Source organism: Stomoxys calcitrans, chromosome 5 (genome assembly GCF_963082655.1).
Source record: "Stomoxys calcitrans chromosome 5, idStoCalc2.1, whole genome shotgun sequence".
In the NCBI taxonomy this organism is placed as follows: Eukaryota; Metazoa; Arthropoda; class Insecta; order Diptera; family Muscidae; genus Stomoxys; species Stomoxys calcitrans.
This window is the reverse complement of record NC_081556.1, coordinates 70,964,996-70,988,872: the sequence shown is the minus strand read 5'-3', so window position 1 is coordinate 70,988,872 and position 23,877 is coordinate 70,964,996. Positions and strand designations below refer to the sequence as shown.

Here is a 23,877-nt window from a genome sequence, read left to right as displayed (position 1 = left end):
CATAGACAATTAAAGTAAAGTACTATCTAACCTTACCTAACTATTAAACGTTGGAAAATGAAAAGATCAACTTCACTTTCGGACAGCTTCACTCCAAGCGCATTGTTCTCAGCCCACTTGTAGTATATCAGAAATTTCCCCAAATGGTTCCTTAAACTGATTTTGGCAGATACTTTTTCTACACATTGGTGCAATACCGACATGATTATTAGGTCAATTTTGGCTATCCTCAATGTGTTTAGCTTATTTATCGGGTATTACTGTTTAATTTTCCATAACCTTCATTTGTTATTTGTCAAATATTTCCTTTAAACCAACTGCACATTCCGTTGTGTGCAAACGTCCGTGTAGCATCATATACAGTGCAGTGACCGTATTTTGGCCACAAGTTTTCAACTGTACTGACCGCACGTAAACCTGGTCTTAAAAAAGCAAACTTGTGCAAAGAAACTTTACCACACAACAAAAAAGAAAAAGAGGGGGCACAGAAAAAAAACCAAGTTCCGCAATAAGCGTCTTAGAATCTCAGTCATGGATACCTTTGTTGTAATGGTTTTTATTTTCTCTACTATGACACAATGGTTTCGACATGCCACTATCTTGGACACTCCATTATATGGGCGATTCCTTGATTGGGGAGAAGTGTGTCATCTATTCACCACGGTGGTTTCGTTTGCGAAGAGTGCCCCATATTGTGGCAGGTATTTTTACTAGGTGAAAAATATTTGTTTGGCTCGTTGTTTGTTGGTTCCGGTAATAATGGGGGTATACCGCTTGAGAAGATTGCGGTGGTGCCGTAGTACATCTAGCTCGCCCTATTTATGGGAAATACCATTGTTGGGCGGGTGTCCGGTCGGTAACGATGATGTTGTCACTTTGACTATTCATGCCAGGCAATATAAAAATGCAATGCGTTATGTTGCTACATAATCCCGTTTGGCTACGTTTTCTTATTTTCGTTTCTTCCTATTGCCATGCATTTGGGTGGCGAGTGGGCGTCGACATGATTCGTGTAGTTGGTGGTCAGTTGCTTTTTCGAACACTACTAACTTCTAAACTCGAACATAGACCATGGGAGCTGGGCAGCATATCAGATTGTTTTATGGTAGCTCCTTTAAAGCGACATCGTATTAAAGAACGACATTTCATGTGGCAGTGGCAGGATGATAACGACGACGACTAGAATTCATTCCCTTGGGGATATCTCTTGTGCTTGGTACAATAAATGTTTTTTAATATCTATAGAGGATTTGGCAGTGTTATTTGTTAGATGTACGATGCTGATACTGTGGTTGTTGTTTTACTTAAATTATAGTAAATCATATTTGTATGTAGTTTTGTTGTTGCTGTTGTTTAATGCTCCGTTGTGTACATTTCAGATAAATCTGCCACGTGAAACGAACAACATGATTGCCATAAGTTTAAGGGATGCTACAGGAATAAAGCACGCTGAGGATTATATCAAACTGTCAGTTGGTGATTCCAAGCATATTTATCCCACAAAGGTAAGTAGTCGTCCTCATCGTTGTAGTATAACAATGCTCAACATATTGCATTTAAATTGAAAAAACTACATTTAGAGAAAATAGCATGCACCCGCATACTGTCGCACATTCACCAAACTCCTAAGTTTTGCAGTTTACAAGGCTTAAAAGTGAAGGGCCCTGATTTTGCCCCATATAAAAGCTGATAAAATTTTAAGTAAAACAGTACAATAGTTGTTTTTTAAAAGGGCGGGAATGTTGTGAAGAACTTTTTTTAAGGGAAATTATTTCAAACAACAAAGTAGGTTTTTTGGGGCGGCAGTACTGGATGATAATTGTGTGCAAAGTGAAAAGTCTTTAGTATTCTCTGCCATTTCATCTTGGAGAAACTAATGAACGAGCAACGCATGGAATTTGTTGAGATTTATTATCAAAATTCATGCTCTGTGCCAACAGCTAGATGGAAATCCACTGCTTTTTCGAAAAATTTTGTTCAGTGATTAGGCTCATTTCTGTTTAAATGTATACGTAAAGCAGCAAAACTCTCATCTAGGAAAACACCCAACGACCAATTTATCGATTCCGATAAACATGTATTTATATTTTTATTAAAAAAAAAAAACTCTTAAAAAATCACACTCATCGAAATAATCATTTCCGAATCCGAAAGCGTATTATTGATCGCCCTACAATTCTAAGATGATCTTTCCATGCTCGTGTGTCTGTCTATCTGTCCGCCCGTCTGTTGTAACAACGCTTCCGACATTGCGATGAAATTTTGCAGAAATCCTCATTTGTAAATTGTAATAGCTCTCTTGACATCTGGGTTGAATATGGCTGTGATAAAGACACATCTTGTGATCAACACTTATAACAGGATTTCGCTGAAATTTTGGAACACTACTTTTTCTTAGGCCCTTCGATATTCTAGTTGAAACCATGATATTTAAAGGTGCAAAGGCTTCTATATATTCCGTAGAATTAGGACTGGTCTTTTCGAGAAAGTTACCCGACCACTGTAGTGTGTATCAAGCGGATATCCTTGCAATTAAGGAAGTGGTGGAATGGCGGAGATATAGTGTCTATTTGACAATTGGCATACATATTTTCTGGGTGACGGGCCGCAGGAATATGTAGAGCAGTCGTGTTTGCGAAACTACTTCTAGCGACATGTTAGTTAAGTCTTTAGTATGTGGCCCGAAAGGCAACGAAAGATATATGGTCATAAAGAGCGGATTGTTAACCCTCCAAAATCATGTGTCCCAAAATCTGATAGACCTGGCGACATGAGACAAGACCACGTTCTAATTATCATAGAACTTCATCATTCCCATGACATCATAATCTTCGAACGCCGAACATACGTTATCTAGAATAAGGCATACTGGTCAGGTTTTAGGGACTATACTGAAGACGCATTCCGACGACAAGATCATACCATATTTGGATGTAGCTACCATATAGACCAATTTGCCGAGTTTGAACATAAGGTACATGAAAGTCCTTTCTATAATCCGATTTCGCAGAAATTTGATATTTGACTTGTATAAGGCTTCTCGACACCTAAACCAAATACGATCCATATCGGCCTATATTTGAATACTAATATGGATATAAAGAATGATAAATATACCAATGGTGGTAATGCGTTTTAACTTGTTATACCCTCCACCATAGGATAGGGGTATACTAATTTCGTCATTCTGTTTGTAACTCCTCGAAATATTCGTCTAAGACCCCATTAAGTATATAAATTCTTGATCGTTATGACATTTTAAGTCGATCTAGCCATGTCCGTCCGTCTGTCTGTCGAAAGCACGCTAACTTTCGAAGGAGTAAAGCTAGCTGCTTGAAATTTTGCAAAAAAAACTTCTTATTAGTGTAGGTCGGTTGGAATTGTAAATGGGCTATATCGGACCACGTTTTGATATAGCTGCCATATAAACCGATCTGGGATCTTGACTTCTTGAGCCGCTAGAGGGCACAATTCTTATCCGATTTGGCTGCAATGTTGCACGAGGTGTTTTATTATAATTTCCAACAACTGTGCTGAGTATGGTTCAAATCGGTCTATAACCTGATATAGCTGTTATATAAACCTATCTGGGGTCTTGACTTCTTGAGCCACTAGTGGCCACAATTGTTATCCGATTTAGCTGAAATTTTGTCTGAGGTGTTTTTTTATGACTATCAACAGATGTGCTATGTATGATTCAAATCGGTTTATATCCTGGAATAGCTGCCATATAAACCGATCTGGGGTCTTGATTTCTTGAGCCTCTACAGGGAGCAATTCCCATCCCATTTGGCTGAAATTTTGCATGACGTGTTCTGTTATAACTTCCAGCAACTGCATTAAGAATGGTTCAAATCGGTTCATAACCTGATAAAGCTGCCATATAAACCGATATGGGATCTTGACTTCTTGAGCCTCTAAAGGGCGGAAGTATTATCGATTTGGCTAACATTTTGTACAGCGGCTTCTCTCATGAACTTTAACATACTTGTCGCATATGGTATGAATCGGGTTATAGCCTAATACTGCTCCCCTATAAACCGATCTCCCTATTTTATTTCTTCAGCCCCTAAAGTGCGCAATTCTTACTAGATTTGGCTGAAATTTTACATAATGACTTATATTATGGTCTTCAATATTCAATTCAATTGTGGTCCAAAATGAACCATAACTTGTTTTTATATTAACCAACACGTAGGGGATGTCTCCTATGAAAGCAGTGCATTACGTTGGTGAACGGCGTTTACGGAATTGGAGGAGGGGAATACGGAGTACTGTCTATTGACATTTGTCTCTGGATGTCATTAGTGGGTGGAAAACAAATTAGGCGAAAGTCGATTCCATATACGAAAGGTTCGGGCGAAAAAAATATTCTCTCTGTAATGCGTAGTCCTGTTCGCTGGCAAACGAAATACAAAGGGAATAATAAGACGACTATCACACACCACATTACGAGTATGGGCAAGAGACGCATTAGAGTTAAATACAATGCCTTTGGACACGGAACTAGGCTTGAATTTGCACAAGCACACATGGCATGAAATACTTTTTAATGGCGGTATTTTTCCCTCGAATCAAAATTTCATTTGAATTTGGATAGAATTCCAGGCCTTGGTTTTTGCAAATTCGAGCCTACCGGACATTCTATTGGAATCGATATATTTGGAATATCTGGTTGTATAAATAAGTTTTTGTAGATTTTGAGAAGATCGGTTTATAAATGCGTTTGCAACGGCCTTAAATGTAAAAATCGGGAGATATGTGAGCTATAATATCTAAATCTGAACCGATTGCTATAAAATTCACCAGTGATCAGAATAGTCATAAGAGAAAGCTTTGTGCCGAGTATTGCAGTATAAGTTAAATAATAGTAAAACTCATTAAAAAGACATTGTGCATAATTTTGGGAAATTCTATTGTTGTCGCCACAACCTAAATCATCGAAACGTAATTAATCTGTCAACATTGCAAATATGTACTAAATTCAATCTACTACTAAAATCAATTTTTCGATATCTTAGTTGTCAAAAAGCACCTAAAATGTTCGCTATTTCATTTAAAAAATCATTTTGTCTTGCAACTAGCGTGGTGATCAAAGTTCAATTTCGGTTTTAAGAATCCGAGAAACCACTAGATTGGCCTTTCAGCCCTTACATCTATTAAGAAATACGCTGACAAAGGCTCTAAAAGTGAAAATCGGTTTTTTCTACGAAATTCAACTGTAGAAGTGTCGAAAAAGAAACCGTATTGCAAATTTTTGAGAAGAGCTGTTGATAAATAGACTTCCAAAGTCTCTAGACTGAAAATCGAGCGATACATATATATGTGAGCTATATCTAAATCTGAACCACTTTTTAAAAAAATTGATAGCGTTTGTTTTCGGGCTAAAAAATTGATATACGAATTCGTGATTATTGTATAACAAATATGATCTTCCCCTTAGTAACAAAAAACAATTAAAAAGGCGTTAAGTTCGGCCCGGCCGGATACCCACCACCTCGGGTATATATGTAAACCACCTTTCATCAAAATTCGGTGAAAATTTCATACCTTTAGTTCAGATCGGTATGAGGTATATGAGTACCTCATACCGATCTGAACTATATACGACACGGATGTCGAAAAGCCGAACATAGGTCACTGTGTCAAATTTCAGTGAAATCGGATTATAAATGCGCCTTTTATGGCGCCAAGACTTTAAATCGAGATATCGGTCTACATGGCAGCTATATCCAAATCTGGACCAATTTGAGCCAAGATGTATAAACATGTCGAAGAGCCTAACACTAAGCACTGTCCCAAATTTCGGCGAAATCGGACAATAAATGCCTCTTTTATGGGCCCTAAACCTTAAATCCAGAGATCGGTCTATATGGCAGCTATATTCAAATCTGGACCGATCTGGGCAAAATTTAAGAAGGACGTCGAAGAGTCTAACCAAACTCACTGTCTCAAATTTCAGCGACATCGGACAATAAATGCGTCTTTTATGGCCCCAAAACCTAAAACCTAGATATCGGTCTATATGGCAGCTATATCCAAATCTGGACCGATCTGTGCGATATTGCAGAAGTATGTCAAGGGGCTTAACTTAACTCACTGTTCCAAATTTCGGGGACATCGGGCAATAAATGAACATTTTATAAGCCCAAAACTATAAATCAAGAAATCGGTCTATATGGCGCCTATATCCAAATTTGAACCGATCTGGATCAAATTGAAGAAATATGTCAAAGGGCCTAACACATCTCACTGTCCCAAATTTCAGCAAAATCGGATAATGAATGTGGCTATTATGGGCCTTACACCATAAATCGGAGGATCGATCTATATGGCAGCTATATCCAAATCTGGACCGATCTGAGCCAAATTAACGAAGGATGTCGATGGGCCTTACACAATTCACTGCCCCGAATTTCATCAAAATCGGATAATAAATGTGGCTTTGTGGGCCTAAGATCGGTCTATATGACAGCTATATCCAAATCTGAACCGATCTGGACCAAATTAAAGAAACATGTCAAAGGGCCTAACACAACTCACTGTCCCAAATTTCAAAAAATCGGATAATAAATGTGGCTTTTATGGGCCTAAGACCCTAAATCGGCGAATCGGTATATATGGGGGCTATATCAAGATATAGTCCGATATAGCCCATCTTCGAACTTAACCTGCTTATGGACAAAAAAAGAATCTGTGCAAAATTTCAGCTCAATATCTCTATTTTTAAAGACTGTAGCGCGATTTCAACAGACAGACGGACAGACGGACGGACATGGCTAGATCGTCTTAGGTTTTTACTCTGATTTTTACTTTATAGGGTCGGAAATGGATATTTCGATGTGTTGCAAACGGAAAGACAAAATGAATATACCCCCATCCTTCGGTGGCGGGTATAACAACAGACGGACTATCAGCACAGAAAGAATGTGCGGACAGACGGACTAAGCCGAATCAGCAGGAATTTATGAGTCGAACTATACATTTTATCACAGCCATAATAGTGGTGCAAGGATAGTTTACCAATTTAATACTAGGGCCTGGAATACTCAACTAGATTCCTTAGACGTCGTGGCGGCATGGGTTATCGTTTACCGATCGCCATAATATTTCGTATTTTTTTATGGGGATCAAAAATCAAAAATATAGTATGCGTTTCAAAAAATACCTTTTTGTTTTTTGGGACAATCTAATATACATACAGTTGTTCAATAAAGTTAACGTACAATTGTGTCTAACATTCTCACCATTAATATAAAGATATTTGATTTTTTTTGTCACTCAATCTCATTGGCATATTAATCATTACATATGTAACCGGTTTGTACAATGCTAAATTCATGAAAAGATAAAAATATAGCGAAAAAACTAAAAATGATCGAAAATGGAGTTAGGAGAAAACTCCATGGAATGATTGTGGCCAAATTTGCAGCATTGCGCTTCAGACCATCAATTATTCAAAAGTACTTGATGCCACATTTGGCAGCATTTACTCCATAGGAGTAGGAATAAATCCATAAGTCCCTTTTCGGCAGCACTATGTCCAGCAGCTGTCCCAAACACCAAGAAAAGCGGGCACCGCGCGGAAATATTGATTAGATCTTCAAGTTATAGCTCCATAAAAGCAAGTCTTTAGATAAAGCAACGTATTAGGCAGATCACCACAACAATGTTTCGACGAAGTAGAAACAAACCTCTAAACTGCTCTAGAGAGTAGTGTACTAGGATACTTTAGTGAGTAATGTACCCCGCATGTAACAAGAGACAACACGATACAATTAATCCATTTGTCTGTCCACCAGACCACTTTGTAAGCATCTCATTTTACGATTGTTGAATGACGACGGAAAGTTATTATCACAACCAAGAAATATCGTGACAAGCTGTAGGCCATAATTGTGCTTATTAAAATACAAAAAGTAAAACAAACATTACCAAAGCAGCACTTAACATATTTGTAAACTTTTTTTATCAACCTTTGCTCTCTTTTTTTTTTCAAAGAAATAATAGTCAAATGTTAAGCAAAAAAAAAACAGCTGTTTTCGAAAATTCGAAATTCCTTTTCCCCATTTAATCAGAATAGGAGGATTTTATTCGAGGGTGAAATTAATTCTCTGGAAGTTTATTCCCAGGAGTATTCAGAATTAGGCTGTATAAATTGATTTTGCAAAGAAAACTTTTGGAATAGTTCTAAAATCTAGTTAAACGTGAATAGATGAAAGTGTGATTCAATAATCGGTAAACAAAAAACAGTTGCTGGAATATTTGAATTTAGTCAAGTCGATAACCGGGACCCATCTGCCGGTTAAAGTTTATCGATAGAATAAGCAATGAGCATATGTTCAGAAAAACTAATTCTGTGAACAAGAAGAAAATCCATACGATTAATTGTAACCGGAAAGTGAGAAACCGGCTTTTAGAGGTAAAGTATGGTACTATGATCGTTTTACTTTTTTGAAACACTGCAAAAATCTCAATGATAACATAATACTTTTATTAAAATTTTTTCATAAGTTATGGGGGAATGTCCTACTGAATGAAATAACGAAGTTTGTTTGCTTGCTTAAAAATCTATTACCTAAGAAAGGTAATCGCGAGAAAAGCGAACATAGTACCAACCAAAGACCTGCACAAGACCATTCATTTCTGCTTTCAAGACACACTAACAATCATAGAGTATTTCAAGAACTGAAATCTTTGTTAAAGATACAACATTGTTTGAGACAATTGAGAACTGAGTAAAACAGATAAAGAAGACGCCAAGTAACTACTCAACAGCAACTTGTTTCTTTAACTCTATCTTTAGTGTCTCGCTCTACAGTAGTCTTTAAATACAACACCTCCACATAAAAATGTGGCTACAACCACAACATCATGTGGGTTCAGTGTTCACGAGTTCAGCCAAAACAGTCACCAAAGAATGCATTTGTGCAGGGCTTTGGTACCAACCATAAAAGTCAAAGTGAGACCTTTTATCATAAAGTTTTAATACTACAAGTTGCCAAAATGATAACCCACATTTTAAGTAGATTCTAAGTCTTGGATTTGTTATCATTTGGTTTTGCAGCGTTTAATTCTGTAAACCCTTCCTTGGATGTGTTTTATAGTTATATCTCAAACCAAAGGCCTTAGAGCTACTTAATTTTCTTTTTTGCACCGCTGTGCCGCTCTTCGAAACTATCGCTTGCACAAACACACACCGCTATAACATTGTCGTCGTTTTCTTGGAACAAAAAAAAAAGCCAAACAATCTTGTCATTGATTTATTTGTGTAATACGATGAGTCTGTTTTGCTTTATTCCTAATACCGGAATAAAACATTCTTACGCTGCAGCTCATCATTAGATATGTGACGAGGATTGTTGTGATCAGTGTAACATACCAAACCTCTGAATGATTTCTACTAAAGGGTGATTTTTTTGAGGTTAGGATTTTCATGCATTAGTATTTGACAGATCACGTGGGATTTCAGACATGGTGTCAAAGAGAAAGATGCTCAGTATGCTTTGACATTTCATCATGAATAGACTTACTAACGAGCAACGCTTGCAAATCATTGAATTTTATTACCAAAATCAGTGTTCGGTTCGAAATGTGTTCAAATTTTGACAAATTTTGTTCAGCGATGAGGCTCATTTCTGGTTGAATGGCTACGTAAATAAGCAAAATTGCCGCATTTGGAGTGAAGAGCAACCAGAAGCCGTTCAAGAACTGCCCATGCATCCCGAAAAATGCACTGTTTGGTGTGGTTTGTACGCTGGTGGAATCATTGGACCGTATTTTTTCAAAGATGCTGTTGGACGCAACGTTACGGTGAATGAACACATTTCGAACCGAACACTGATTTTGGTAATAAAATTCAATGATTTGCAAGCGTTGCTCGTTAGTAAGTCTATTCATGATGAAATGTCAAAGCATACTGAGCATCTTTCTCTTTGACACCATGTCTGAAATCCCACGTGATCTGTCAAATACTAATGCATGAAAATCCTAACCTCAAAAAAATCACCCTTTAGAAGCAAAAGTAAGTCTTAAAATCTTTCTGTTTTATACTGCATTGGGCTACAATTCGATCCAACTAATTTATCCAAAAAATATATATGCACCAATTTTTATTAAACTTTTTATGTTGAAGTAAACTCGGGTGTGATTGAAAAGGGAAACTAACAGGTCAATTTTAATTTTTTTATTTGTATATTAATACGGATGAAATGTATGAAAATTTGTTGAACTCCGAGAGCAAAGTTGACAAATTCGTTTTTCCAAAAAAAAAAAAAAAAACGTTATTTTATAGCATTAAAAAACATGAATATAATTAATTCATCCTAAAACCAAGTTCAACAACTTAATTAAGAGAGTTAAATGAGTAATTAATAAAGAAAGCCAGGCGTGAAAACTATCCATTTGCAAAGAAAATCTCCGATCATTGAGCTCGTCTCGAAAGAGAAACAAACAAAAAATTGTGTAATTAAATTATATTTGCTCTAACAGGCAAAAAACTTAAAATGTGAAAATATTTAGTTCGCCTGCAAAAACTTTGTAAATGTAGTGTTGCGTATATGCAACATTGGGCTGTTGAGGTAATTTTCGAAAAATAAAAACTTACGAAAAATAAAAACTTCTTAAGCCCCTAGAGGGCGCATTTCTTATCCGATTTGATTAAAATTTTGCATGAGGTTTTATGATCCAATAATTGTGCTAAGAATGGTCAAAATGGTATAGGCCATATAACTCGAACTCGGATCTTGACTTGTTTAACCTCTCGAGTGCACTATTCTTATCCGATTTGACTGAAATGTTGCACGTTACGTTTAGCTATTACTGTGTGTCGAGTATGGTCCAAATTGGTTTATAATCTTATATAGCTCCCATATAAAACGATCGCCCGATTTGACTTCTTGGGCCTCTAGGGGGCTCAATTATTTTTCTGAAATTTTATACGTGGTATTTATTATGACTTCTCCTAATTATTACAAATACTGTCCATCTGTATCTGTAGATGTATTTCCTATATATTGGGAAAAGTCATTCATACAACGTATCAAATGTGATCCATGGTGGAGGGTATATAAGATTCGCTTTTACTTGTATTCTGATGTTCTCGCCAGGGCTTGAACCCAGGCGTTCAGCGTAATAGGCGGACATGCTAACCTCTGCGCTACGGTGGCCTCCTATAACGTCCATAGTGTACTGGTGAAGAGCCTACAAAATCCATACGATTTGATGGTAATAATCATTGGCCGGAATGGGGAAAAAGGGGCAGATGAAGTATGCAACACTAGGTTTCCAAGCCATAAATGCAGAAAATGCAATATGCACTTGTGCTCCAATACTCAAAAAAATTGTTTGTTATCCTACCATACATAAGTTAAAATAGCAAAGTAAATAATCGCAACTGAAAAAAAAATCTGCTTGTATTTTTAAAATTTAACACCATTTCCCAATGTTGCGTATACGTACGCAACATCCTGTAGCTCTTGAACCAGGGCACCTAGGACATTTAAAATTTTTCAGTTGATATTGAGGTTAAGTCTATCACATATCTCTGACCAAAAAAAATTTTAGTTTCGCCCATTTTATTTCGAGCATGAGAGGGTTAATAAGGGTTATGCGAAGTCTCACGATTTAATTTTCGTCTCTCGGTAATAAACTGCCACTGTGCGTCGAAGTGGGAAATTTCAAAGTTATTTTTATCTCTTCTCAAATAACATATATTTAACTACTTTTTTTCGATTCTTTCCCACTGTGCGACGGTGCAGTTTATGGGAATTTTTCCTTTATTGAGTTTAAAGTCAACGTATGTATATGTACAAACTCATTAGTGGGGTTTAGAATTCTATGCACTAAAAAACAGCGTCGGAAGCGCATATGGTTGGGTTAGATTTTATTGGCGGTCTGCCATCAGATTCACTTAGGCCTTTTCGTCCATTGTGATACCACAGGAGCGTGAGGAGAAGAATGAGGCCTTCTAGTTCCCACCCTCGACCCATCCAGATCGCTTTAGACGGTCGAATGCTCTTTTTCGTCGACGTCTTGACAGCCTCTGAAAAAATCGTTACCTGAAACCTTCTGTCAGCATGTTTTCCGATCAGCAAGTAACCAGTCAGGACTGACTAAGTAACTGAGACGTCTATTCTAGTCAGCGACAGCAAAACGGTAGGCTTCTTCAAGTCAAGTTTCGGACACACAGTTTTGGAGTGTTCACAACATCCACTTTGTGGCCTCCTGTCATTAGTTGCCCTGCGGGCCTGATCCTGAATACTTAGCTTACAAGTCGCTAGAGTTTTACCCTCAGATTCCAGTTCCACTGGAATGTGTAAGGTAGTTCCTAATCTTGCAAGCCCGCCTGCTCTGCTCTCCAATTCCCTGGGAAATCTCTGTGGCCCGGCACCCAGAATAATTTTTTATGTCATTTTCCTCTCTACTACGTTTTCGCCTATTTTTCTCCAACATTTCTCCAACGTTTACAAAAAAAATTAATATTCGTTTCATGGAAAATAGTTTTCCAAGCGTGATTCGCAAGTTTTCGTGAGTCGTGCGTGAGTAAAATATTTGTCTCGTGAGTTTGCGTTTTTTCGTTTCGTGAGCGTGTGTGAAAAATCATTCAAGTGCACATGTGCACTTGAATATGTGCGTTAACTTCTCGATATGACCAGTCCTAGTTCTTCAGTACACTTCAAAGCCCACCTGTTCATCTAGTTTGGAACCACCCATGTAGAAGTCTATATAACTTCTATTACCAGGGATACGCAGTTACAAGCATTTCTTTCAATTTCTCTAGCATTTCGCAGCAATTTCTCTAGCTACAAAGTTCAGAGGCATTAGGTGTAGCATTAAATTTAGTGCATCAGATAGTGTCGTCCTCAGTGCGACTGCGATGGACAAACAAGCCATCGTTTAGATCCGGCTGAGTATAGAACAGTAGGTGGATTTTCAATCGCTGTTTACCAGATTACAACCCCTTATAGCATTATAGGTCTGACAACTGCAGTATATACCCAGTGCATGACACGCGGTTTAAACCCCTAACTTTTGCCAATGACTCTCTTGCAGGTATAAAGGGCAAGAGTTCAATTATAAGTTGAATTTCCTATCCAGCAGAACACCCAAGTATTTTGCGCTTTCAGTGAATGAAACCTTCTCTCCTTCCAAGGAGACAGGTGCTATATGCTGTTCTCGAGACAGGCGATTTCCAGGGATCTTTGCCCTAAGATATGTTTCTATCAACCTCTCTAGAGTCTTTAGCATAACGGATGACAGACTATTAGGACGAAAATCTTTCGCCTTCGTGTGGTAAGGTTTTCCTGCTTTTGGAAAGAAAATGACATTTGTTTCCCTCTAAACCACCGGTATATAGGACATGCTGATACAAACAGAATATATCTTCCCGAGCCAAGGAGCTTGTCTATCGCACAAAGCTTGTAATTCAACCGTGCCTGGCGACGGATAATGTATCATCCCCAATAACCGACGAATGCATACCAGTGACAACCTCTTCTGGCACCACGTTGTCCATTGGAGAGTTTCCTGGAAAATGTATACCAAGGAGTAGATTTACTGTTTCCTCACTAGACAATGTCCATACATTCTCCGACTTCGAATATATCCTACAGTAATTTGTTTCGAAGATAGGATCTTCATATGCCTAGTGGCCTCAGATGTATCATCCACGGAGCTGCAGAATTCTACCCAGGATTTGTTCTGAGCCTTTTTCACTTGGTCCTTGTATTATCTTAGCTCAGCCTTATAAATGCCGCAATCGTGTGGTGCCCTTATGGCTTTTGCCCTGTTGAAGTGTTTTCTGCAACCCTTTCTTAAACCAACCAATTCTGGGGTCCACCCTGGCGGTTGCTGTTGGCCCCTTGGCTCTTGGACATGTCGACATAAGCGAGATCTTCAGGCATTCGTGATCCACTGGACTATTATCTCTATGTCCTCCGCAGTTTCCACATCTTTTTCTGGTTTGGAAGGAATAGTCGTGCAGAATGTGTGGCGAAAAATTTCCCAATCCACCTTTCTTCTGTTTAGCCATTACCGCAGTATCCTCTCTAAGGCTGAAAATAATGTAACAGTGATCAGAGAAGCAGTGTTTATCTAGCACCTCTCAGTCGCATATCCTTCCGCTTATATTCTTCGATGCACAGGTAACATTAAGTACCTCTTGCCTGTTCCTGGTAATAAAGGTTTATTCCCTTTATTACAAACCGCCAGATTGCAACTTGTAATATATTCGATAGGCAGCTGACCCCTTTCGTTGATATCCGAACTTCCCCACATCTGGTGATGTGCATTAGCATCACTTCCTACAATGAAGCTCTTTCTCCCACAGAAGGTTGCATCACACGCCGATCACAGAAATTTGCATGTGCCTAGGTCTGCTGCTTACCTTCTGCAATATTTGACACCTAGTTTCGAGATGTCTTTCTCCTCCAAATTTTACGAAGAATATTTCGAAGAATATATTGTGTATCACACCCGCACAGAGGACGACACCATCTGATGCACTGAATTTAATGCTACATCTAATGCATCTGGACATTGTGGCTAGACAAATCGCAGCGATTACTGCCGTGAGGCTAAGGTAGCTTTCTCTTTGGTCATGTGGCGGCTACGTACACTGTGTTATCCTTGATACAAAGTCCTATGTTCGAGATGTTGCGAGATTATGAACTACCTTACACATTCCAGAGAAATTGGAATCTGTGGGTATGCCTCTAGCGACATGTAAGCTAAGTTTTCAGGGTCCGGCCCTAAGGACGACGCATGATAGATGGTCACAAAGAGCGGACTGTGAGCATTCCAAAACTATGTGGCCTAATCTAGACCGTCTCCGTCATTGTGTCCGTCAAGACAGATCACTGTCTAATCGCAAAACATGCTGACAGACTGAAGGTTGCCAGTAACGACTTTTGCAGAAGCTGTGAGGACATCGAAGAAGAAGATACTATAGAATATCTTGCGTGTGTGTGTGTCCCGCACTAGCAGTTAGAAGGAGTTCCACTTTAGGTTTTCATTTCTTTGAGAAACTGTCTAATTTAGCGGATGTGAACATTCGCAAGTTGTTGGGCTTTTTGAAGCGATCTGGATGGTTCAACGGTAGGAACTAGAAGGCATCTTCATTCTCCTGTTCCTTTGGTATGACAATGGACGAAAACGTCTAAGTGAGTTTGATGGCAGACTGCCACTTAAACCTAACCTAACCATGGCCAAATAATTCACGCTTATCCCTTTGAGAACGGAGAATTCACGGCTCGATACAGTGTTGATTTTATTGTATAATCATACTTAGAAATGTCCTATTTAAGTAAAGTATCTCCAAAATGTTGCTCCTTCTATGAAAAAATTCATGAGACATATATTTCCTGTTCGTCCTCAAGGGTAAATTTTTGGATTAGAAAAGTGTTTTCGAGTATTGCTCAGAATTCAAAATAAATCAGATCATATGCTCTGTTTAGATTGCCAGAAATGAAAACACCTCAAAATCATCCATGCGACTCGTTGAGATGGTGATTTTGGGGGTGTTTGATATTTAATAGCTTTATTATGCTCTTAAATATAATGAAGGAAAACGACATTTTAGCATGCGCAATCCTTTGCACAACTCGCTCTCAAACTCCGAAATGTAACGCTGATACTGCCTTTAAAGAGTTTCGGTCGCAGTTATGTTAGTTACTGAAATAATAACTATTCCAAAAGGAAAATGCACCTTTTTATTTATTGATTAACAATTGATTGGATTTACACTTACGCGATCTAATTTAGGTGATTTTATTGCTTTATCTATGAATTGCTGTCATCGTTTGTGCTTTAATGAATTATAAAATGTACATACAATATATCGTAAAAGTCCAAAATAGATTTTTACCCTTATATTTACCTTTGAGGGCGAATGAGACATAAATGTCCCATCAGTATAGTAAGCGTGAAAGGAGAAGTATGTCACCCAATCAATTTATGTAAAAATAATACTTAAAATTCAGTTTAGCAATTTTGAATTAGTAAAAAATATGATACGCCGGGTGACAATGTATAAAGAATATAATGGAATTTTTTAGTGTTTGATATCTTACCAAAATTAAACGGTAAAAATATATCTAGCATTTGTGACGGAATTTTATATCCTCGTTGGTTCTCTATCGGTTAAATGTCACAATTGCAAAAATACGTAAATAAATGTGGATTTTAAAGCAAAAATACAAAATGGGACATATATGTCCCAATCGCCCGTAAAGGGTTAATAACTAAGTTAATTAACAAAAATCGAAATTCAGTCATGTTTTTCTAAGTTGCTTTACAAATATTCCCAAGCTTTGGCTCTTATCTACAAAAGGCTTTTACAGAATTAGATAAATCCCTAAAGAGGTGTCGTACTTCGTCACGCCGTTCGAACTTGGCTATAGAAAGGATGTCCCTTATAATTCATTTTAAACTTGAATCGGACAGCAGTCAGTGATCAATCCCATGGTAGCCATTTGTACGAACCGGATTGACCCGATGAAGTCCTTCATCGGCAAGGGCTGCCGCCTCAGTGTACAACACACTGCTACGACAACAACAACAGCACTCAGGGCTAAAGTTTACTCCTGTTCCTTAATGCAATGTTCAGTGGCAAATTTGCAGAAAATTCCGTGTAGAACATGAGTAGAGACACCATCATATATAGATGTCACAACGTTTCCCTTCATTCGAACATTTCTGACTTTAGAATTCAACACAGAATTAAATTTTTTAACTACCCTCGTAGCCATTCTCTTTAAGCTGTAGTGCATCCTTTAACTTCCCTGGTTATTGTGTGTGTGTGTTCAAATATTGCATATTATTGTCAAAGTAGAAAACGTTTTATGTTGACGACATCAAACCCTCCGCAGAGACTACACGCCACCCTGTTTCAAGGAAGAAACAAAAAGAAGGAATTGGTATCCTTCTTGGCTGGCGTTGGCATGCCCGTGTGGAGAGTTTATTTCGTTCTAGCTCCATTCTCTTACGGCCACCCTGATGGCCGTTATTTAGTTTGTCCATTTATAAACATGCTGGGGTTCTATTGACATTTTGATAAGCACCGAGGAGCTGAACAACAACAAATAACAAACAACAATAACAGCAACAACTTGAATAAAAGTATCATTTCAAGAGATTAAATCTTTCCCAGGCATACGTGATAGTTTTGCTAAACATGCTAGTTTTCATTATTTAATAAACTTAAAGACATTTTTAACCATAAGACTGACTGCTGCTACTGCTTGCAGATAACCATAGGATGCAAGGGACTACGTTTTAGTGTGGTTCAGTTATCGTATGTCCTTTTGGAACGATATGATGATGTGCTGTTGAATATGAATTTGCAAAAACCAGATTGGGTGAAAATTATTAAAGCACAACTGAGCTACATACAGTTCAATGCATGGCCCAATAAATCCAATAGAGTCTTCCTACAATAAGACGAATGCACATTTGGTTCATGGACTAAATGCAAATGGGGAATAATGATGACAGACGACAAATTTCTATACAATTTCATTATATTGGAAAGTTTGTGCTGCTACCTAACGATAAAGAAAATGCATTGCAAATGCAATCAAATTTTATGCTCTACAAACGATCCAAAAAGAGCTATAACCATAACGATTTGGGAAAAAAGTAAACGAATTTTAATAACCAGCTCTAAGGAGGTGAAGGGCGCCAAGTCAGATGCGGTTGGACGTTTTGAGGGTTGCTCCCGTTTTTTGTTTACTGTAGCACATTGAACATTATTAGAATTTCTAATGAGCCGGTGTTACCTTATATTTGAAATAGGGTGTAGAGTAACAGTTTGTTCTTTTTTTTTAATTTGTAGGATATTTAAATTTGAATTAAAATTAAAAACAAAGTTACAATGAGATGAAATCGAGATATTGGATTTTGACTCGGACTACATATTTTTGCTTTGTACCTTACTCTGACGTCTCTTTTTTCCAGTTGATCTTTTCTTAATCACTATTTTTGCATGTTCATATTTTGAAGGGTATTAAGATGGGGGTTTAAAGAAATGGCGACTTATGACGTCAAACGAGTGAACTTACGCTCTTCAAATTGTACAACAATACCTCTTGTTGAGGTCGGCTAGGTCTTTAGATGGGCAAAATCTGTTCATGTGCTGATAAACGCTTCAAATCCGACTACCTCCCATTTATACAATATTCAGTGTCCTTCACACAGGCTTTCAAAATGGATTACTTATGAATTTTTCAACATTCAACTACCGAATTGTTTTACGGCAAATTGTTTTTTAACGAAAGTACTAATCTGCAAGGAAAAATAATTGGTTCAAATGGTTATTTTTGTTTTTCAAATAAATACGAAAAAAATTATGTTCAATTAAGAAATTTGTACATCCAATTAAAAACTTTGCTAAAATCGGACATATAAAGGAGTTTGTATTATTGATTAACAATTGATTGGATTTATGGCAAGTTCAAAATTCTAATTAAAATGGTTATAGACTCAATAAACCATTCATTTTAAATTTGCCATTTCTTCTAATTAACTTTTTACTGTTTTAATAAAAGTAAATAATTGATACTAATAATTTGTGTAACTCTAAAATTATAACAAAAAAGTAATTTTTGATTTGATTTTTTTTGTCTAGCCAGGCTACTTTTTTCCGTATGTCATACAAGCTAGACATATATTTGATTCGCCTATTTTAGCTTCACATATGTGTGAAAGGGAATGCAATAAAATCTTTGTCAACACACAATTTGTAGTATTAAATAACAATTAAAAATATGTTCAACGTATGTATTGGGTTGCCCAAAAAGTAATTGTCGGTAATATAGTCGGCGTTGACAAATTTTTTCAACGGCTTGTGACTCTGTAATTGGATTCTTTCTTCTGTCAGTTATCAGCTGTTACTTTTAGCTTGCTTTAGAAAAAAAGTGCGCGAAATTTTGTTTACATTTGTTTGTTTGGTGTCAATTTTAATATGGGTACCACATGTATTGAAAGAAATTCATTTAACAAACCGAATCAACGCTTGTGATATGCACCTTAAACGCAATGAATTCGATCCGGTTTTAAAACGAATCATAACTGGAGATGAAAAATGGGTTGTTTAAAACAACGTTAGTCGAAAACGATCATGGTAAAAGCATGGTGAACCAGCTCAAACCACTTCAAAGGCTGATATCCACCAAAAGAAGGTTATGCTGTCTGTTTGGTGGGATTGGAAGGGTGTGGTATATTTTAAGCTGCATCCAAGGAACCAAACGATTAATTCGGATGTTTACTGTCAACAATTGGACAAATTGAATACAGCCATCAAGGAGAAGCGACCAGAATTGGTCAATCGTAAAGGTGTCATATTCCACAAGGACCACGCTAGACCGCACACATCTTTGGTCACTCGCAAAAAACTGAGTGAGCTTGGTTGGGAACTTTTAATGCATCCACCATATAGCCCTGACCTTGCACCATCAGACTACCATTTATTTCGATCTTTGCAGAACTCCTTAAATGGTAAAACTTTCGGCAATGATAAAGCTACAAAATCGCACTTGGCTCAGTTTTTTGCAGATAAAGGCCAGAAGTTCTATGAGGGTGGAATACAAAATTTGCCTGGAAGATGGCAAAAGGTTATCGAACAAAATGGCAATTATATATTTTATTAAAGTTCATTCTAAGTTTTATTAAAAATGCATTTACTTTCTTTTAAAAAATCCGCAATTACTTTTTAGGCAACCCAATGTATTTGATTCGCACCTATTTTAGCTTCACATATGTGTGAAAGTGAATGCAATAAAATCTTGGTCAACACACAATTTGTAGTATTAAATAACAATTAAAAATATTTTTAACGTATGTACAATTAAAAATATTTTCAACGTATGCCTTATTTACCAATCACTTGCTGTTGTACAAAAAGTATCGAATTTCTATATCAAAGATAATTAAAGCAATTAACACCTTGTTTGAAAAGTTTTTTATAAGTCAATACCATGATTAATTAGTCAATTTTAGGTCGATATATTTTCTGTGCAGTTCTAAATTTCAGCGAACTCTTTAAAATAGGCATTTTTTGTTATGAGCTTAATAAGTTCTTTCGGAAGATCGGTCCTTATGGCAACTTTATCTAACTATTAACCGGTTTGGGGCCGTATTAAGCATGGATGACGATAATCGCCTTCAGCGATCGGGAGATGCTCTATAAGTGGGTATGTCAATGTATATTCCTATGGAATATAAGTACTTAAACTGCTTATGGGCAAACAATTTTAATCTCGGTTGCTTAATATTTGAAGATTGTAGTGTGATTACAACGGACAGTCACACAAACATCAATAAGTCTTCTTTGATTTTCGAGACAATTTTACTTTATATGGCCGACGGTGAATATTTTGGCTGTTTACAAATTTCAGTCGTAAATGGTGGTGGACATTTTGTCAAAATTGACACTGCTGATGAATTTTTTCCAATTCCAACCAAGAATATATCATTACAAACCAAACATTTATTGAATTATTTATCTTTAACAATATGATTTCTTTTCTCAATTTTTTTGATGGCACTAAGCATTTTCGCTTACATTATTTGCCAACAGCAGAGAGCGTGAGTTTTTTTATTGAGAAGTTCCCAGTTTCTTCTGGAGGTTATTTGCAGCCTTGAATATATTTTTAAGAAAACAACAGTTTCATTTTTTCAAAACAAATAACAAACGAGAGTAAAGATACTTGCTCTCCTGCAAAGTTTTTACTGGAAAACAATGAGAGCACACCTTCTGCCCTTTTGAAAACCTATGGCTTTGTTTTCATGGATAAACATTCTTTTACATTTTTTCTATTATGGTTCTATTACTAAAAGAGTCGAAAGCAAAAACATACCAGAATCGAGATATTAGTCATACTGCTGTAGATTTTCGATTTCGACAACCGGAATAAGGGTGATTGAAAAGTCTAATTATATCGAACTAATCTTATCTAAACCTAACCTAACCTCATTCAATAATTCAGTGCAGAAAAGTAATACTCAACTATCATAATTTTTTTATCCATGTTTAGTAAAGTGCTTGTTTATTCCAAAGAAGAGTTATAAATTATTTCATCTATACTCAGGATAAGTCAGTTTTATTTGTACAAAGATAATTTTCTAACCCTTTAATAATTTTTAACTAAACTTGAGTAAAGTTCATGATTTAACACACAGTGAGATAGAATCGAATAAAATTTGTAAAAAATCTGTCGTTGGAAAACGGGTAGATATATCTTTTTGAACTTTTTAATAGTTAGAGCTGAGTTTAACGAGATCATTATTAAGATTATAATTTTTTTCTGGAGAAGTCGTTTCTTGCCTACTTTAATCTGTCAGCATGTTTTCCGATCAGATAGTAGCTTGTCATGACGGACACAGTGACCGAGACGTCTGTTCTAGCCAGCGACAACAAAGAGGTAGACCTCTTCAAGTGTAGATTAGGCCACATAATTTTGGAATATTCACAACCTCCACATTATGACCATCTATCATTAGTTGCCCTGATCCTGAAGACTTAGATTAAATGTCGCTAGAAGCATATCCACAGACTTCAGTTCCCCATGAATGTGTAAGGTATTTCTCTACCATAAAGACCAATCCGTAATATTCCTTACCACTCGTTTGTTCAAACATAACTGTACACTATGATGATGTTATTATTGCCGGGCAGCCAGTTGTATGTACCGGATTGACCCGATGAAGTCCTTCATCGGCAAGGGCTGCCACCTCAGTATACAAAACACTGCTACAACAATAACAACATTATTGCCCGGGATTACAATTCCAATACTCTCAATGAAAGACATTTTTTGGACTCCGTGAATTCTGTTGGTCTACACAGTGTACATTTTGAAACTCCAACTCATTTTACGACAACTTGAAATAGTCTACTTGACTTTTTTTTTAATGTCAAACAAAGTTTTCAAAGGAATTGCAGCAATCATAGTATTAAAACTTTAATAGACTTAACTTTCGGACTCTTGAATGCGAGTTTCAAAGTATTGATTGGAATCTAATCTATTATATACAATCAATTGACGATCAACTAAACTTTGTAAATGAACATCGAGTGTATCTTTTTAATAGGTCTGTGCCCTATGCACACAACAACATAAGTAAAGAAATTGCTGGTTTAGTAGATCAATCAAAGAATTAATAACTCAAAGAGATTGACTTAGCATATAGTCCATGGAAAAGGTTCAAAACTGAAATATTTCATTGCGAATTTCGGGCTCTAAGAAAAGATGTGAACAAGGCCATACAAACAGCGAAAAGTAAATGGAGAAGCATTCGTGAAATAAGAATCGGCGTAAACCCAATTAACTATTTATGCAAACCCTGATCAGTTGAATTATGCATTTTTAAATATCCCATCAAGAGCTGAATCTAACCATCCACGAATATACAATCCGCCGAACTTTCCAATTTTGAATTTTCGTGCGTCCGACCTGATGATGTATACAAAAGCTGCACAATGATAAAATCCAATGCTGTTGGGCTAGACAATTTACACCTAAGTTTATCAAAGCAATTTTGCCCTATATCAACATCTTGCTCATATTTTCAACTCCATATAAACAGCTAGTCATTATCCGTCTGCATGGAAAAACTCAAATGTTGTACCAGTTCCCAAATCCAAGAATGGAAATGAATTCTTCCTTTTTTTCAAAGGCTTAATGAACGTAGGTTTCTCTCGAATAAGCACTCTGGATTTAGACCGAAGCACAGCTGCGTTACTGCCCTGCTTGATGTCATAGATGACATAAGATCCAATATAGTTGATGGAATGGTTACATGTTTAATACTTCTGGATCGTACCAAAGCGTTTTATGGTGTTAATTATGAAAACCTATGCTATAAGTTAAATCGTTTCATTAAATTTTCGTTCGCTGTTATTTCTTTGCTTTCCAACTACCTCCGGGAACGTACGCAATCTGTTGTAATTGGAAATGTAACGTCCCAACCTTTGCAGCTTAACAGACGTCTTTCACAAGGTTCGATTTTGAGTCTGCTGCTTTTTTCATTGTATATTAATGATCACCTGTCTCGTGTTAAACACACTGTAATACACATATATGCCGATGATGTACAACTTTATTTAAGCAGTCCCAAGTCGCAAATACACGACGCATTTTCCAAAATAAATGAAAACTTGGAAGCCATAAACACCTGGGCTCTTGATAATTGTAAATTGCATGAAAATTCCATTAAGGAACAGGGGAAAACCTCTAACATATCAATGAGTGCAGTCCGACTCAAAGTTAAGCTCAATGATAAGGGGCCTCCTTTTTATAGCCGAGTCCGAACGGCGTGTCGCAGTGCAACACCTCTTTGGAGAGAAGTTTTTGCATGGCATATCACCTCACAAATGTCCACAGCATTGGGAGGGGATAGCCACCGCTGAAAATTTCTGTGATGGTTTCGCCAAGATTCTAACCTAGGCGTTCAGCATCATAGGCGGACATGCTAACCTATGCACTATTGTGGCCTCTTGATAGTAGCCATCAAAAAATCAAAACAATTCAAATTGTCTGCTAATCTCTAACCGAACACGAAACATCAGTTCTGAGGCAAGCATTTTAGTTGGCGATCAAGAGATGAAATAATCTCGCATGTTGAATGATCACATAATTGCTGCTTCAGGAAAAGTTTTCAGGATGCTTAGGACACTCTATCAGACTCAATCATTCACACCAGAGCCTATTCGACTCCTCTTGGCTAAATCATATTTACTTCCTGTTCGCCTCTATGAAGATTCGAGGAGTACCAGACAACTAAAGATTGCCCATAATGCAATCGTTAGATATGTTCATGGATTTAAGGGGTATGAGACTCGTGCACCTTACTCGGAAAGTCTTTTTGACATAAAGCTAA

The 23,877-nt window shown here is 37.0% G+C and overlaps 1 protein-coding gene across 4 annotated transcripts in view; it reads left to right on the top strand.

The window, feature by feature from the left end:
- The window catches only part of LOC106089124 (nuclear pore membrane glycoprotein 210), a 363,893-nt gene that overhangs the window by 44,456 nt on the left and 295,560 nt on the right, over window positions 1–23,877 (top strand). For all 4 annotated transcript variants that reach the window (XR_001221554.2, XR_001221552.2, XR_001221555.2 and 1 more), the window contains exon 15: window positions 1,380–1,505. Coding sequence is in view for 1 of the 4 variants with exons in the window: in XM_013254900.2 (XP_013110354.2) it covers window positions 1,380–1,505 (126 nt within the window). In the remaining 3 variants the exon portion in view is untranslated. The remainder of the gene's footprint in view (window positions 1–1,379; window positions 1,506–23,877) is intronic.